A 19,256-nucleotide genomic window follows, 5' to 3' on the forward strand; every position below is an offset into this window, starting at 1 on the left:
CACCAATTGTGTGAGATTTTCCACATTTTGCTATCATTTTGGAAAGCAATGAGACCACTATCAAGGTCATTTTTAGCTTTCTTGGCAAACGACTCGAGTGTGCAACACTTTTCAAATGCTTCTTTAATCTTCTGGAACCGAGTAATACCATAAGTAGCCTAACCCTTATCATCTGCTCCGTAAATGGTTTGAATCCTTTCCACTAAGCTGGGACTTCTTGCGACTCAACCATGTCAGTTTTTTCCTCACCTCCCAACACTTCATCATTTTTGTTCCCTCACATTTAATTAAAAAATGTAATCTCTTCACGAGTGATTTTCTTTGTCCTCAGCAGGATAACTTGGTGTTCTCTGAGGGATGTGATTCAGCCCCCACGATCACATCCCCCGTATTAACTGTTCCCTGTCAGGCAGCTGTTTGGAACTGTATGTTCCACAGAAGTCAGCACACAATGCAAAAGACTAACAGATACAGGAGAGAATTAACCCATCGAGTCTGCTCCACCATTTCATCATGGCTGATCCATTTTCCCTCTCAGCCCCAATCTCTTGCCTTCTCCCTGTATCCCTTCATGCCCTCACCAATCAAGAATCTAGCAACCTCTGCCTTAAATATACCCAATGACGGCACCCACAGCCGCTCGTGGCAGCGAATTCCACGCTCTGGCTAAAGAAATTCCATCTCATCCTCGTTCTAAACGGCCCTCCTCCATTCGGAGGCTGTGTCCTCTGGTCCTAGACTCTCCCACTGTAGGAAACATCCTCTCCTCATCAAGACCTTTTACCATTTGATAGATTCACCCCTCAAGGTGATGGCTCTTCACCTTAAATTGCAGCTTACCGTTGTCACATCGATTAGTCAAAGTAAATTTATTATCGAAGTAGATATATGTCACCATATACAACCCTGAGGTTCATTTTCTTGTGGGCATACTCAATAAACCCATAGCAGAATAGTAACCATAATAGAATCAGTGGAAGATCACACCAACTTAGGCGTTCAACCAGTTTTCTGGAGACAAGAAACTGCAAATACAAAAAAGAATATCAAGAACATAAGATGAAGAGTCCTTGAAAGTGAGTCCATTTCAATGATGGGGTGAATGGAGTGAAGTTATCCCCTCTGGTTCAACAGCCTGATGGTTGAGGGATAAGAAATGTTCCTGTTCTTATGTTCTTACGTGTTGCCAGATAAAAGAAAGACCAGTTGCCCAGACAAATGGCTTACAACTAAGAGTTTTAAAGGAAAATGTTGAAGAGAGTGGACCCATTTATGGAAGTTTTAGAAAGGAGGGTTGAAAAGTGGCAAGCTAGAGGCACTTAGTGTAACATCTCTTGTTGGCAGGATGCTGAAAGCTGGTAATCAAATTAGAGGCAGATAATCATTTAGAAATAATTAAATAGGCTTGGTTTTTTGAGAGGTAAATTGTGTTTGGCAAATTTGCTAGAGTTCTTCAAGATTTGCAACAAGCAGGCAGATAGAGGGGGAAGTTGTAGATGCAATATATTTAGATCCCCCCCCCCCAAAGATATTTGGCAACATTATCTCTCACCTATTTTTGTGTCTTTGGCAAGCCTATTGATTACAACCCCCCCCCCCGTCACTAACATAAATGCCAAGAAGTTATCATGAAAGGCAGTGCTGAAAAGGATTGTGTGCAATATTGGGGGAGGGGCCAAGTGAGTTAACATGGAGTAGGGTCTGGTTATCATACAGTCAGATTAAGTGGGTCTTTTTAAACTGGAAGGTTTTAACTGATGGACAATCCTAGGGTTTATTTCTTGTCTCCTAATTATTTGCTGTTTATAAGACCATATAGGAGCAGAATTAGGCCATTCGGCCCTTTGAGTCTGTTCTGCCATTTCATCATGGCTGATCCATTTACCTCTCAGCCCCAGTCTTCTGCCTTCCCCCTGTATCATTAATGCCCTGACTAATCAAGAATCTATCAACCTCTGCCTTGAATATACCCAATGCCTTGACCTGAACAGCCGCCTGTGGCAAAGAATTCCACAGATTCATCACCCTCTGCCTAAAGAAATTCCTCCTCATCTCCATTCTAAATGGATGCCCCTCTATTCTGAGTCTGTGCCCTCTGGTCCTAGACTGCCCCACCATAGGAAACGTCCCTCCACATCCACTCTGTCGAAGCCTTTCAAAATTCAGTAGGTTTCATTGATGTCACCCCTCCCCATTTGAAATCAATGCCAAAGAGGACAGGACAGAAGATGGGGCATCAAAGTTTGCCGATGACACAAATGTAGATGGAAGGGCAGGTTGTGATGAGGATATCATGACATTAGTAGGATCTAGATGGGTTCAGAAACTGTTTCTCATCCTGCCCGTTCCTGTTTTTATGCATCGGAGTCTCCTGCCTGATGGTAGAAAGTAAAAGAGGATGCTGGATGGATGGGTGGGATCCTTGATAATACTAAGGGCTCTGTGTACCCAGCACTCCTGATAAATGTCCCTGATGGATGGTAGGGAGACCCCTGTGATCCTCTCAGCTGTTCTCACAGTCCTTTGTAGGGACTTCTGGTCTGATGCTCGGTTGCTCCCGTGGCAGATGGAGACACAGCTTGTCAGGGCACTCTCAATGGTGCTCCTGTAAAATGCAGTTAAGATTTGTAAACACTTTGCAATTATTTGGTTTTCAGAATCAGAATCAGGTTAATTATCAACGGCATGTGTCGTGAAATTTGTTAACTTAGCAGCAGCAGTTCAATGCAATACATAATCTAGAAGAAAGAAAATAATAATAAACAAATAAATTACAGTATACATATATTGAATAGATTTTAAAAATCATGCAAAACATAGAAATAATATATATTAAAAATTTGAGTTAGTGTTCATGGATTCAACGGAATCTGATGGCAGAGGGGAAGAAGCTGTTTCTGAATCGCTGAGTGTGTGCCTTTAGGCTTCTGTATCTCCTTCCTGATGGTAACAGTGAGAAAAGGACATGCCCTGGGTGCTGGAGGTCCTTAATAATGGACGCTGCCTTTCTGAGACACCGCTCCTTGAAGATGTCCTGGGTACTTTATAGGCTAGTATCCAAGATGGAGCTGACTAAATTTACAACCCCCTGCAGCTTCTTTGGGTCCTGTGACCCCTCCCCCATGCCATTACTTACTCATAATTGCATTAATTACTCATAAAATGTGGTCTGATTTTCATCTGAGTTACAATAATAGACAAACACAATCTGCCTAAACTAATAACACACAAACAATTGTACTTTTCATGTCTTTATTGAACACATTGTTTAATCATTCACAGTCCAGGTTGGAAAAGTACGTGAACCCTTGTATTTAATAAATATTGCTCCTTTTGCAGCAATAACCTCCATCAAATGTTTCCTGTAGCTGCTGACCAGACTTGCACAATGATGAGGAGGAACTTTAGACCATTCCTCCATTCAAAACTCTTTCAGTTCATTAATATTTCTGGTATACCTTGCATGAACAGCCCTCTTCAGGTCATGCCACAGCAGCTCAGTCGGGTTAAGATCTGGACTCTGACTACGTCCTGAGCGAGGGGGTCCTTAATAATGGACGGCGCTTTTTTGAGGTGTCGCTTCTTGAAAATATCCTGGATACTACGGAGGCTGGTGCCCATGATGGAGCTGACTAACTTTACAACTCTCTGCAGCTTATTTCAATCCTACAGGGCCTCCCGTACCAAATGGTGATGCAGCCAGTTACAATGCTCCTCATGGTACATTTGTAGATATTTGCAAGTGTCTTTGGTGACAAACCAAATCTCCTCAAACTCCGAATGAAATACAGCTGCTGTCGCGCCTTCTTTGTAGCTGCATCGATATGTTGGGCCCAGGATAGATCCTCAGAGATATTGACTCTCAGGAACTTGAAATTGAGAGCAGTGCACAGTAATCTAGACGTTCTGGTTTGTGAACATGGTAAGTCAGCTGACAGGTGCAGCAAGTAGATGTGAAGGCAGTTGACCTTCATATCTACTTTATTGCAAACGAGTTGAAATTCAAAAGTAGGGAAGAATTGTTACAATTGTACTGTGGACTGGTGAGGCCACACAGGGAGTATTGGCTCCACTATTTGAGGAAAAATATATTGACTTTGGGTGTCGGGATGGAGATACGTCTCTACCAAAGGATGTTTAAGGCGTTCCTTCCCTCCGCTAGCCTGCAGGTCACCCTTGGGCAAGGTGTAGCACCTGCTTAGCCCCCTCAATCAGGGTCATGTGAAGCCATGGGCGCAGGTGGTGGATGGTCGTACGAGCAGCCAATGCGGATCACAAGTCCTGGATATGTGACCACTGACACCAGGCAGACAATCTCCAAAGAGTATTGATAATGGCTGGGGTCACCCGTCTTGTGAAGACACTGCCCAGAAGAAGGCAATGGCAAGCCACTTCCGTAGAGAAGAACAATCACCGTCATGGAAAGACCACGACCGCCCATGTCATCTGACACAGCGCATAAGAAGCAAGTGAACGATACTGGCATGGAGGCATCTGTTACAATCATTGAGGAGTTTTCAGTCACAAAAGGCTAAAGACTACGGACTTGTACTCTTTGGAATTTCAAAGAATGAGAGGGGGTCGTACTGAGAGGCTGAAGATCCTAAGGAGACATGATAGGGTGGATATTGAGGTGATTCCATTATTGGGAGAGTTCCCAATGACAGGACATAGTTACCAAGGTAAGGAGGCAATCCCTTATAACTGGGGCAAGTGGGAACTTCTGACAGAAGCGGAGAAACTCCAGAATTCTCAAGGTTGTGGAGGCTGGATCAATGAAGGTATTTAAAGTGGAAGGAGAAAGATCGGGGAATTGTGGGCTTAGACCTGGGGCAGATCGGCTGTGATCATACTGAGGGACCAAATGACCTATTGCTGTTCCTATTTGCTTGTGTTCTATAAGGTAACCAACGGAGTATTATTTACACATATATAAATCAAGGATCATCTGCATTTGCCACATTTACCTCTTCAGGTGTCAAGTTAGGAAAAGGGGAAGTACAACGAGATCTAGGTGTCCTTGTCCATCAGTCACTGGAAGTAAGCGTACAGGTACAGCAGGCAGTGAAGAAAGCTGATGACATGCTGGCCTTCATAACAAGGGGAGTTGAGTATAGGAGCAAAGAGGTCCTTCTGCAGTTGTACAGGACCCTGGTGAGACCACACCTGGAATATTGTGTACAGTTTTGGTCTCCAAATTTGAGGAACGATGTTCTAGCTATTGAGGGAGTGCAGCGTAGTTTCACGAGGTTAATTCCCGGGGTGGTGGGACTGTCATATGTTGAAAGATTGGAGCGACTGGGCTTGTATACACTTGGAATTTAGAAGGATGAGAGGGGATCTGATTGAAACATATAAGATTATTAAGGGATTGGACACGCTAGAGGCAGGAAACATGTTCCCGACGTTGGGGGAGTCCAGAACCAGAGGCCACAGTTTAAGAATAAGGGGTAGACAATTCAGAACGGAGTTGAGGAAAAACCTTTTCACACAGTGGAGGCCAATTCTCTGGATTCTTTCAAGAAAGAGTTAGATAGAGCTCGTAAAGATAGCGGAGTGAAGGGATATGGGGACGAGGCAGGAACAGGGTACTGATTGTGGATGATCAGCCATGATCACAGTGAATGGTGGTGCTGGCTCGAAGGGCCGAATGGCCTACTCCTGCACCTATTGTCTATTAAGTGCGTCGGAACACACGGTGAATTGCATCATTGCGTCACAAGCCAACGCGGGCCAGAGGATCGTGCTGGGGAACACCCACAAGTGTCGCTATGCTTCCAGCGCCAACAGAGCATGTCCCACAACATACCAAACCCTACCCGAACCCTACGTCCTTTGGAATGCGGAAGGAAACCGGAGCCACCCGGAGGAATCCTGCGCAGTCAAGGGGAGAATGCACGAAGCCCTTACGGACAGTGGCGGGATTTGAGCCTGGTGCTGCGAAGCACTACGCGGACCGCTAGGCTACCGCGTCACCCGCGCTAGGTGTCTTCGGCGGCTTTTTATTTTAAGGGGGCGTGAGAGGTGGTGTAACTTGCTTTTAAGTTCCTGGTGGGAGATTGGGCGCCTGTGTAACACCCACTTCTTGTCTCGATAGCAACTCAAGCACGTGAACCTGGTCAACCTGTTGGAGGTATTTCGGAGGAAGCGGAAGTTGCACCTGGTCTTTGAATACTGTGACCACACGGTCCTGAACGAACTGGACAAGTACCCCAGAGGGTGAGTGTTGGTTCACCTGACCTCTTTCCTCTATCTCTCTTAAACAGGAGGTTATAATCACCCGTCGATTTCATAGAAATTTACAGCATGTTACAGGCCCTTCGGCCCACAATGTTGTGCCGACCATGTAACCTACTCTAGAAGCTGCCTAGAATTTCCCTCTCTTTTCCTAAGCTCCATGTCCCTGCTCCTCTTTCGATAAAACTGAGACGTTTAGCTCTGAAGAGCTGAGCTCAGGGTGGTGTGATTGGCCCTTGCTCTGTCTCACTCCCCAAGCCCATGGTCATGCCCAGCGACTGCCCCCATGGCTCCCTGCCAGGTTACTGAGTGTCCACACCAGCATGGCACCGCTCGACCTCAGGGGTCAATCGGATGTCATCCCATCCACCTGACAACGGAATGCCTTTAACTCGCCCTGCATGGGAGAGATGCATTTGGCCCACTGAGGCTCCGCTGGCAGTCTGAAATAGCTCTCATAATCCTACAGACAAGAGATTCTGCAGATGCTGGAAATCCTGAGCAAACAGGCACAAAATCCTGGAGGAACTACTGCCACTGTCTGTAAGGAGTTTGTATGTTCCCCCCGTGACTGCATGGGATTCCTCTGGGTGCTCCAGCTTCCTTCTGCAGTCCTAGTGGTGGGTCTTGGCCTGAAACATTTACTGTTTAATCCCCTCCGTAGATTCATTCTTTCATCCATCCTTCCTGTGTTGGCAACAGCACATGACGAACGTCGAGCTCTACAACAACCTACCGATGCTCACCACTAAAATCGAGGTGAGAAGACTGCAACTAGCGGGGCACTGTCTACGCCACCCCGAGCTACCTGCCCGCCTAGTCATCATATGGGAGCCCAAGCACGGGAGGATGAACCCTGGGCCCCCTCCCAAGACTATGGTCAACACGCTCCTAGAAGACAGCGGCGCGGCTAATGTAGATGAACTGAACACACTGATGAGGGAGAGGGAGAAGTGGAGAGTCCGTCATCGTGCCCGACGCCGGCCCCCTAGGCCTGAGTCGACATAGTAGTAGTAGTATCCTTCCTTCCTCCCTTCCCTTCCTCCCTTCCCTTCCTCCCTTCCCTTCCTCCCTTCCCTTCCTCCCTTCCCTTCCTCCCTTCCCTTCCTCCCTTCCCTTCCTCCCTTCCCTCCTTACCCCTTCCCTCCTTACCCCTTCCCTCCTTACCCCTTCCCTCCTTCCCTCCCTCATTCCCTCCTTTCCTCATTTCCTCCTTCCCTCTGTCCCTCTGTCCCTCCTTCCCTCCTTCCCTTTTCTTCCTTCCCCCTTCCTTCCCCCTTCCCTCTTTCTCCCCTTCCCTCTTTCTCCCCTTCCCTCTTTCTCCCCTTCCCTCTTTCTCCCCTTCCCTCTTTCTCCCCTTCCCTCTTTCTCCCCTTCCCTCTTTCTCCCCTTCCCTCTCTCTCCCCTTCCCTCTCTCTCCCCTTCCCTCTCTCTCCCCTTCCCTCTCTCTCCCCTTCCCTCTCTCTCCCCTTCCCTCTCTCTCCCCTTCTCTCTCCCCTTCCCTCTCTCTCCCCTTCTCTCTCCCCTTCCCCCTTCCTTCCTTCCCCCTTCCTTCCTTCCTTCCCCCTTCCCCCCTTCCCCCCTCCCTCTTTCCCCCTCCTCCCCCCTCCCCTCCCTCCCTCCCCCTTGAACCATGGCAACAGCAGCACAGTTTAACCTCGCCTAATTATGGGACAATTTACACTGACTAATTAACCTACCAACTGGTACGCCTTCGGACTGTGGGAGGAAACTGAAGTGCCCGGGGGAATCCCCACGCGGTCACGGGGTGACCGTACAAACTCCTCCCAGAGGACGCCGGGACGGAGCTCTGAATTCCGACGCCCCGAGCTGTAATAGCGGCGCGCTGACCGGTACGTCGCGTCGGCACCCCGTTTGTGCAGTGTGCATGTGACTTTTATAATCCGCTCTGCCACTTCCTGCTGGTAACTTTGCAGTACTTCACGTCTGCTGGGAGAGCTCAGCAGGCCAGGCAGCACCTTTGGAAAAGAGTAACCAGTCAACATTTTGGGCCGAGACCCTTCGGCAGGATTTCCAGCAGCTGCAGATTTTCTCTTGTTTAGTATTTCATATTTAATGTATTTATCCAATTGCCCTTTGGGAGTTATTATTGAATCTGTTTCCATCCTTCTGTTGGTCTGAGCGCACGAGCCCACAGCAACTCACTGAGTTTCTTAAATGAAAGTCCCCCATTGCCTCTGCAGCTGTTTTTTCCAAATCATTTTAAACCTGTGTGTTTTGCTGATCAAACCCCAGACTCAGGGTCTCAGTTATATGCCCAGTGGTAAAATCTCCACAAGGTCATGGTTGTATAATGGACACACACTTTGACAATAAATGTACTTCGAACTTGGCTTTCAGTCTCAAGTATATACAACGTCTCACTTCCCCAAATCATTCTAATAGTCGTTCCACCGTAATGAAACCCGGAAGTTGATGGGAGGCTATGCTATTTTTGATTCTGTGCTCTCAACGGTCAGAGGCAGCTGAAATGGTTCAGCACAGACTAGATGGGCCGAAGGGCCTGTTTCTGTGTTGTACTTTTCTATGACTATGACTGATACTTATCTTTCCTAATTATACAGTGAATGCTCTCTACTTTGATACTAATATACGCTGCTTACTCCAATATCTATGTTAAGTACTGATTCACCTTTATAATGCCAGGGCGGCAGGGTGAAGAAACGTCTTTACCTTAGGAGGTCTGATGCTAAGGGTTCAGCCAGTAGATACAAAGGCAATTGTCATATTACTGCAAAATGAGTTGAAGCTTAGAAATAGGGAAGTATTGTTACAGTTGTACTAATGAGGCCACACAGGCAATATTGGCTCCACTATTTGAGGAAAAATATATTGGCTTTGGGTGACAGGGCAGAGATACATCTCTACCAAAGGAGGTGTAAGGCCCAAGGTCACCCTTGGGCAAGGTGTAGCACCTGCCCAGCCCCTCAATCAGGGTCACGTGAGGCTATGGGAGCAGGTGGCGGATGGTCGTATGAGCAACTGGTGCAGATCACAAGTGCTGGTTATGTGATCACTGACGCCAGGCAGACAATCTCTGAAGAGTATTGATAATGGCTGGGGTCACCTGTCTTGTAAAGACACTGCCCAGGAGAAAGCAATGGCAAACCACTTCTGTGGAAAAATTTGCCAAGAACAATCATGATCATAGACCACGATCATCTACATTGTACAACACAGCACATATTGATGATGTCATATGACGCGGCACATATTGATGATGTCATATGGCATGCACATAATAACAATGATTCCCTTTCACCCCTACTTATAATTGTAGGTTTTGCTCTCCACAGTAACATTTGATCATTCACTAATCTTTCTGCCCTTGTCTTATTCATGCATAAAATGGGACGCAATCTTGCCATCCCAACATTGTTGTTGACAATAGATTTACGATATTGTCTTCACACTGCTATATTGACGCCATTGAATCCCCTCTGCATTGGCGTGCAAGGTCTTGTGCTCCATTTACAGTAGGTAATAAGCTAACTCTCCTTGCCTGCAACAGGCACCTTTCTATCACCAACTCTTAGTATTATCAAGGATCCCACCCATCCATCAAGCATCCTCTTTGACTTTCTACCATCAGGCAGGAGACTCTGATGCATAAAGACAAGAACAGTCAGGATGGGAAACAGTTTCTTCCCTCAGGCCATTAGGCTTCTGAACTCCCTGCTGCATCACATTCAAAGTGTTACCGGTTAATCTGTTCTGTACTTCACAATATTTAATTTATGCACTTTATTTTTTTTATATGTAATTCATCTGTAGATTTAATCCTTACTTTCATAAGTTATTGTGTGTTATGTGTACTACTGTACTTTACAACATTACACGTTGTCTCATTTGATGGTATACATGTAAATAGTTAAATGACAATAAACTTGATTTGACTTGACCTTAATCCAAGTTGCCCTCATCAGGGTCTATTTATATCAGGTTCCTATGCAGTTGAGACTTTATAAGGCACTGATGAGGCCTCACTTGGAGTATTGTGAGCAGTTTTGGGCCCCTTATCTGCGAAAGGATGTGCTGACATTGGAGAGGGTTCAGAGGAGGTTCACAAGAATGATTAGAAAATAGACAATAGGTGCAGGAGTAGGCCATTCAGCCTTTCGAGCTAGCACCACCATTCACTGTGATCATGGCTGATCATCCACAATCAGTACCCTTTTTCTGCCTTCTCCCCATATCCCTAATGAAAGGATTATCATATAAGCCGTAATGGCTGTGCTCTCTGGAGTTTAGAAAATAAGGAGGGAGGGAATCTCATTGAAACCTATCGAGTGTTGAAAGGCCTTGATAGAATGCATGTGAAGAGGGTGTTTCCTTTGGTGGGGGAGGGGTTTAGGATCGGAGGGTACAGTCTCAACATAGAGGGACGTCCATTTAGAACAGAGATGAGGAGGGAATTCTTTAGCCAGAGGGTGGTGAGTCTGTGGAATTCATTGCCCCAGGTGGCTGTGGTTGCCAAGTTCATTAAGGGTGCATTTAAGGTGGAGGGTGAGAGATTCTTGATCAATCAGGACGTGAAAGGCTGCGGGGGAGAAGGCAGGAGATTGGGGCTGAGAGGGAATTGGATCAACCGTGATGAAATGGTGGAGTGGACTCGATGGGCCGAGTGGCCTAATTCTGCTCCTATAACTTATTTTGGGGTGATTAGCGGCTTGGTTTCAGCAAGGAACCCAAGGTAGTGTGTTGATAGGCTTTTTGAGTTTGGGACAGTCTGACTCGCTCATATAGAACGTAGAACATAGAAATCCACAGCACATTACAGGCCCTTCGGCCCACAATGTTGTGCCGACCATGTAACCTACTCTAAAAACTGCCTAGAATTTTCCTACTGCATCGCCCTCTATTTTCCAGGTAGGTAAGAGTCTTGTAAAAGACCCTACTGTATCCACCTCCACCAGGCGTTTATGTTGCTACTTGCTTTAGCTGGGCTAGTTCAACTCCTTAATGGAACCGTTACTTCCTCTGGAAGCATTGGAGAAGATATTTTCGACCTGGGTGAAGAGGCGATTGCAAAAGCCATAGCAGACATCCCACCTCTCCCGGAACTTCCGGGAGTCTCCTGCATATGAATAGTGGCTCCCTGATGCCCGCAAATTATATACAATATCACTGAAATCAATTTTTTTTTGAGAGCTAGTGAGAGAAAAGCAAGAGAGAACGCGAGAGCGACCACGAGAGAGAAAGCAAGCGAGCCGCGAGAGAGAGAGAGGGCGCGAGCGAGAGCACGCCATGGCAGAGTGTTCCAAAAAAAATAAAACATACGTCACCCCAGACTACACTAAAGTGTACCCCTGCCTAATAGGGGTCAAAAATAATGACAGTGTTGCTCGCTGCACTGTTTACAACAGTGACTTTTCTATTGTCCATGGTGGGTTAAGACTGTAAAGACATGTTGAGGTGAGTTTAACGGTTGTCATTCGTTCATTAGCATAGCTAACGTTATTTAAACTGGCTGGCCAGCTGCTAAGGAGCTACTCTATTGCAGACATCCCACCTCTCCTGGAAGTCTCCCGCAAATTGATGGTGCTACCTCCCTGAAATGAGTTTTTGCAGGGTGGGATGTCTGCCATTGTGAGGATGCCCCTCGCTCTCATCCAAGGATGAATGGTCATTAAATCTGGTTAGGTTAAGGGATTTTCCTCGTTATGTAGGCAGACACTTCGCGTTCCACATTCTGGCGGCGTGGGTGGCACTAAGGCCTTTTGCCAATGCACGTTATCAGGGAGTCACCAGCTGGTTGCCTGGCAACGGCCGCACTCTGCCTGAAACCTCACACCAAGGCCTAAAAGGGGAAGAATTCTGAGAGTTCAGCTAGGCCAGGCTAAACAGCCAAAGGAAATCATTCTGCAGGAGGGGGGGGGAAGGATTAGCCGACAGACAGAGTGAGAAATATGATCTGATTTTGGTGATTTAATTTGATGAAGGGAACAATAAAGCAAGCTTGTATCCTAACTACCAGAACCCCACTGCTTTGGGCTCACTTCATGGCAAAAGAACATCGGCATTCCACAAGTCATTTCTTCCAATTTTATAAGAAGTATTTTCTTTTTGGAGCCTCCATTCTCCACACCATCTATACGTGACCTTTCTTTTTGCACGATCCTTTCCAGGGATGCAGAGTCCTCTGCAACATACTGCTGGAGGAACTCAGCAGGTCTTAGAAGAATAGAGGGCCATGCGGTAGGGAAATTCTAGGCAGTTTCTGGAGTAAGTTACATGGTCAGCACGACATTGTGGGCCGAAGGGCCTGTAATGTGCTGTAGATTTCTATGTTCTATGTTTCTAGGTTGGGCAGCATCTATGGAAAGGAATAAACAGCTGGCATTTTGGGCTGAGCCCCTTCATCAGCTGTCTCCTCTGCAGATCTAAGTATACTCATCAAAGGTTATTGCAGAAAGTAAAACCTTATGGAATAGGATGTAATTCTTACTGCCCTTTACGCCACTGGCGCTTGGGACAGCAATGAAGATCCTCCATCTCTGGTGGCGTTCATCGTGTCAGTGGCTCTGTTTTCACTACTGTCGGTCATGTAAGTCCCATGGGGGACTCAGGAATACCATCACACTCAGATGAAGAAGGATTCTTCACTGTTGTTTCCATAACAGGTTTTGACCAGTCAGGGTTGTTAGCCCTGAGCTGAACCCCCGAACCATGAGGACCAGTGGACCACTCTTTGATTGACCTCTACCCTTTGACCTGTTTGGCATGGGTGACCCTACCAAGAGCCAAAGCATAAAGCCCTGACTCCAGCCAGCGTAGCTCTCCAGGTCATTGAGGTATGCAAACCTCCAAACCCCACAACAATGTTGCGGTCCTCTTGAAGGAACATCATTAACGGTGTGGCATATATGGTGTTTTACTAGTTGCCAAGAAATAACAAAGTTCAAAGTAAAATTTATTATCAGAGGACATACATGTCACCACACACAACCCTGAGATATTTTTCCTGTGGGCATACTCAGCAAATCTATAGAACAGTAACTGTAAGCAGGATCAATGAACAACAAAATCTATAGAACAGTAACTGTAAACAGGATCAATGAACAACAAAATCTATAGAACAGTAACTGTAAACAGGATCAATGAACAACAAACTGTGCAAATGCAGATATAAATAAGTAGCAATAAATCATGAGAACTTGAAATAAGAATGTAAAGAGTCCTTAAAGTGAGACCATCGGTTGTGGGACCACCAGAAATGGAATGAGTGTGGTTATCCCCCTTTTGTTCAAGAGCCTGATGGTTGAGGGGTAGTAACTGTTCTTGAACCTGGTGGTGTGAGTCCTGAGGCTCTTGCACCTTCTACCTGATGGCAGCAGCGAGAAGAGAGCACGGCCTGGGTGGTGAGGATCTCTGATGATGGATGCTGCTTTCCTATGGCAATGTTTCATGTAGATGTGCTCAATGGTTGGGAGGGTTTTACCCATGAGGTACTGAGCCAAATCCACTACCTTTTGAAGGATTTTCCACTCAAAGGCATTGGTGTTCCCATTCCAGGTCATAATGCAGCCAGTCAGCACACTTTTCACTTCACACCTATAGAAGTTTGCCAAGGTCTTCGTTGACACGCTGAATCTCCACAGACGCCTGAGGAAGTAGAGGCGCTGTCATGCTTTCTTTGGAATCATATTTATATGATGGGTCCAGGACGGGTCCTCTGAGATAGTGACATGCAGGAATTTAAAGTTACTGACCCTCTCCACCTCTGATCCTCCCATGATCTGCTCATGGACCTCTGGTTTCCCTCTCCTAAAGTCTACAATCAGTTCCTTTGTCTTATTGACATTGAGCGAGAGGTTGTTGTTATGACACCACTCACCCAAATTTTCAATCTCCCTCCTGTGTGCTGATTCATCACCACCTTTGAACTTGTATATGGGGTTGGAGCTGTACTTAGCCACTCAAGTTCTGAGCCACAGGGACTGGGGTCAGTTTTTACAGGATTTATAAATGACTTGGATGAGATCACTGATGGTATGGTCAGTAAACTTACTCTCGGTACAAAGCTAGGAAAGTAAGTTGTGAAGGAACACAAAGGAGGCTACAGGAAGTGCTCGATCGTGCACGAAGACCTGGCTTTCTTCTTGCTGTTTCTACGTACAGGTGAGTGCAAAAGGCTGAGGTATACACATTCAGTAGATAGTGAGGGTGCCTAAGACTTTTGCACAGTACTGTATTTGTCGATGTGGAGCGGAGAGCAAATTTGCAAATCTGGCGGGAGCAAAGGATGTTGGGAATCATACTGAATGGCGGTGCAGGCTCGAAGGGCCGAATGGCCTACTCCTGCACCTATTTTCTATGCTTCTATGAATGGTGAGGGCATAGCGCCATGGGAGGTTTGTGGGACGGGTGGCAGAGGAGGAGTGCCAGGGGTGAGGCAAACACAGCCAGCTGTCATTTCATTCCAAACAACTGGTTTATTGATCACTACAGAATGTCTCTCTGGTGCTTCCCACTCCCTCCCCTCACCCTGCCCCCACCCACACTCAGTCCACAATAGAGACCCATGTCAGAATCAGGTTTATCATCACTCACGTATGTCATGAAATTTGTTTTTTTTTGTGGCAGAGTACAGTCCCCAAGCACTCTAGTGTACATGCCTAAGATTTTTGCACAGTACTGTAATTATGTATGCTATGATCTGTCTGGGAGGCAACGTTCCCTCTAATTTTTTTTTTACAGCTGCTCTGAGCAGGAAATTTTTATACGGCCTGAAAACTGTGCAACGCTTTAAATGTTTTTCTTGTAATGTGCATGCTATGAATATTTAGAATGAAAATTTAAAAATCACACACTTTTGATTTTATTTATTAATTAAAGGGTAAAATGAAATACAGTACAACAAAGAAAACCTTTCCCGTTTCGTAAACTTGTTGCAGCTGTGTCCAATTCCAGCTGCATGGCAATGAAGGCTATGTGCGTGGGGGCATTTCAGTTACTACAGTGACCAGACTAAATTAAATAATTAGAATTATTATCATTACGTTTTCATTAGTACGGATAGAACAATCCATAACAACAGTCTAGATATAAAACTACAGGATAAACAAGCAAGAACAACTTACTTAATAGATACAGCCATCCCAAACACACATAACAGAAATCAACAAGTGAAAAACACCAGAAATATGCTGAATTAAAAGAGGAAATTGAAAGACTATGGAACATGAACAGGATATACATTGTCCCAATAGTAATATCTACAACTGATGTCATCCCAAAGTCACTACACAATAGCATTAAACAATTAGAATCAGAATCAGATTCAACGTCACCAACGTATATCATAAAACTTGTTAACTTTACGGCAGCAGTACAATGAAATGCGTGATAAATAAATATAGAGAAAAAAAACTGAATTACAGTAAGTGTGTGTGTATATGTATATATATATATATAGATATAGACCTTGCCTGGTGTCTCATGGGTAGGTGTGTCTGCACCTGCAACAACCTGCCCCTGGCTCTCCTTCTGCGCCACCTGCCCCACACCCCTCCCGCGGCGCTCCACCCTCGCCATTCCCAACATCCTTTGCTCCCGCCAGATTTACAAACTCGCTCTCCGCTCCACGTTGACAAATGCAGTACCGCGCAAAAGTCTTCGGCACCCTAACTATACGTCCGTGCCTAAGACTTTTGAGCAGTATTGTATGCCATGAAATTTGTTATTTTGTGGCAGCAGTACAGTGCAATACATTAACAAACTATAAATTACAATAAAAATATTTTAAATAAAATTTTAAAAAGTCTAAAGAGAGAACAAAGGTAGTGTTCATGGACTATTCAGAATTCTGATGGCAGAGGGGAAGAAGCTGTTCCTAAAACTTTGAGAGTGTGTCCTCAGTAGGTAGAGTGAGTTAGTTGTTTTTCAAATCCTGCACCTCGCCAAGAGAATGGACGGCCAAAGGTGTTCTCATTGTGGCATCAGTCAAGGCTACACACAGTGAACCTGGGTCTGAGCTACCAACCCTGTGCCTCCAGTCAAGCCTTAGCCCAGGAGATTGCAGCCAAATGGCTCACTGCGCTCGGGAGCAAACGCAGAAGGCAGCCCCTCCAGTTCCAGAGGCGTCCAGCCGCTGCTGGGGCGGCAAGGAGGAGAGAGGAACCGGAGCAGGCAGGGAGAGTAGTGAGTGATGAACGAGAGAGAGAGAGAGAGGGAGGCATCGATGGAAAGCAGGCAGAAGGAAAGAACAGCTGGCGAGGGAAGGGAAAACCGAGTGCAGCAGGCAGTTCCGAGTTGCTTTAGCAACCACACTGTTTGCCACAGCCGCTGAGTACATTTACAGTCGGAGCCGGGCTCGGCTCTGCATACCAACCAGCCAGCGCGAGGGCAAGCGGCCCAGCTGAGGGAGAACAGTGAGCACACGGCACGTGGCTTCAAACAGGAGTGCCTTTAACACAAACTTCTCCCCATTTTATTTTCCGCTCGTTGGAATGAAAAAGTTACGACCGCAATGAAGTTTAATTAAAGATTGCACAGCTGTGGAGGAAAGGGGCATAACTGTGTGGTTCCCTGGGAGGGAGATGCGTCTTTAAAACTGCAATAAATAACTCAGACGTTGAAAGGAACCAAAGACAGCTGTGTATTCCTGACCTTTACTCCTCCACTCGAATGGAATTCACTCACATTTGAATGGCCTGTTGACCTGCTGAGAGGTGGAACACGACTGACTGAACCGGATGGCCAGTGCCCCCGTAAAACTATAAAGGTTCAGTTCCCATTTCACTTCCACAATTCCATACGATAGAGATGGAGTCCATGCCAACTCAAGGTTCAGGGTACATTTATTATCGGAGTATGTCTGCAGTACACAACTTTGAGATTTGCCTTCTCCAGACAGCCGCAAAACAGGAAAATGTGGAAACCGTTCAAAGAAAAACATCAACCTCCTCAACGCACCAAAAAAAACAAATCACGCAAGCAGCAAGAAGAACATCAAACCCCCACTCCCACCCCTATTCTACACTAAATTTTCCCTGCAACCCATTCAATTGAGTTTAATTGACTTTGTTACTTACATCCTTCACGTACATGAGGAGTAAAAATCTTTACGTTACATCTCCATCTGAATGTGTGATCTATAGTAATTTGTAATAAAAAGTATGTACAATAGGACAGTCAATATAACATAGAAATACAACTGTGTCAGCGTGAATTAATCAGTCTGATGGCCTGGTGGAAGAAGCTGTCCCGGAGCCTGTTGGTCCTGGCTTTTATGCTGCAGTACCATTTCCCGGATGGTAGGAGCTGGAACAGTTTGTGGTTGGGGTGACTCAGGTCCCCAATGATCCTTCAGGCCCTTTTTTCACACCTGTCTTTGTAAATGTCCTGAATAGTGAGAAGTTCACGTCTACAGATGCGCTGGGCTGTCCACACCACTCTCTGCAGAGTCCTGCGATTGAGGGAGGTACAGTTCCCATACCAGGCAGTGATGCAGCCAGTCAGGATGCTCTCAATTGTGCCCCTGCAGAAAGTCCTTAGGATCTGGGGGCCCACAACAAACTTCTTCAACTGTCTGAGGTGAAAGAGGCGCTGCTGTGCCTTTTTCACCACACAGTTAGTGTGTACAGACCATGTGAGATCTTCGATTATGTTTACGCTGAGGAACTAAAAGCTGTTCACCCTCTCAGCCCCCGATCCATTGATGTCAATAGGGGTGAGCCTGTCTCCATTCCTCCTGTAGTCCACAACCAGCTCCTTTGTTTTTGCGACACTGAGGGAGCGGTTGTTTTCTTGACACCAGTGTGCCAGGGTGATGACTTCCTCTCGGCAAGCTGCCTCATTATTATTTGAGATTAGGCCAATCAATGTAGTGTAGTCAGCAAATTTAATTAGATTGGAGCTGCGGGTGACGGAACGGTCACGGGTATACAGAGAGTTTGGGTTTGGGGGTCTGATGATTTTGTTGCCATTTGTGCTATTTGTTTTTTGCATGGGGGGGATAGAGGTTTAATGTTCTTGTTGCTGTCAGCCTGATTTTCCACATGGGGGGGGTTGATGTTCTTGTTGCCATTAGTGTGATTTGGTTTTTTTTGCCCGTGGGGTGGTATATATTTATTTTGAATGGCTTCCACTATTTTGTGGCTATCTGGAGAAGACAAGTCTCAGAGTTGTATACTGTATAGATACTTTGATAAGAAATAGAATGGGAGATAAAAGAGACTGCAGGTACTGGGAACAACAAACACGCTACTGGAAGAGCTGAGCCGGTCAGGCAGCATCTGTGGGAGGAAAGGATGTTGCGGGTTGAAGCCCTGCACCTGGACTGAATTAAATGGGACTAGTGTGAAGAGTATGGTTTGTTTCAGTGCTGTCTGACTGACTGCTGAACCCTGTCCTAAATGTCCTACCCTCTCCTCCTGAGGCTGTGATCCCAGGCTCTAATCTCCCAGTGGGTGGAGGGGGGGGGTGGGGGTAACATTTTACCTGCAGCCAGCCCGTCGAACCCCTCCGATCAGTTCTCCTGTCACCGGAGAATGCAGCCTCGTTGACCCGGTCTGTCGCCTGACGTTCACGCTGAACCAGGAAACAGGCTGGTGAACCTTGGCTGCACTTGATCACCGACGTGCACCCTTTCACTGGAAGGGTGACCAAAACTGCACGTCTTACTCCAGGCGTGATCACTCCAAAGCTCTGTGTAAAGGTAGTTGTTTGGTCTACTGGTTTCATTGTCCGGGAGAAGAACTGGTGACAACCAAATAAAATTGCCCATGCAAATGCAAAACACCAATTGCTCTCCAGTAAAGTACAGTCGGATAGGAGGACCTTGTAGGGGAGGGGGCTCCCTTACACACCCCGTCACATTAGTTTCTTCAGCCTGTTCTACTATCTGTTCCCACGTGGATGATCTTGCTACGACGGTTATGTTTGCCCACCCTCCTTTGCATGGCCCTCAATTGTGTCGTTCAGGGAAAGAGACTTCCAATTTTCCACTGTCCAGCTTAATGACCCCTTGTATGGTCCTAATCTAACATTAAGGC

At 46.2% G+C, this 19,256-nt stretch overlaps 1 protein-coding gene across 1 annotated transcript in view; it reads left to right on the forward strand.

Moving 5' to 3' along the window:
- Nucleotides 1-19,256, forward strand: part of LOC134352653 (cyclin-dependent kinase-like 1) — an 82,864-nt gene that overhangs the window by 30,725 nt on the left and 32,883 nt on the right. The window contains exon 2 of the mRNA XM_063059993.1: nt 6,098-6,219. Within this exon, the coding sequence (XP_062916063.1) occupies nt 6,098-6,219 (122 nt within the window). The remainder of the gene's footprint in view (nt 1-6,097; nt 6,220-19,256) is intronic.

Source organism: Mobula hypostoma, chromosome 10 (genome assembly GCF_963921235.1).
Source record: "Mobula hypostoma chromosome 10, sMobHyp1.1, whole genome shotgun sequence".
In the NCBI taxonomy this organism is placed as follows: Eukaryota; Metazoa; Chordata; class Chondrichthyes; order Myliobatiformes; family Myliobatidae; genus Mobula; species Mobula hypostoma.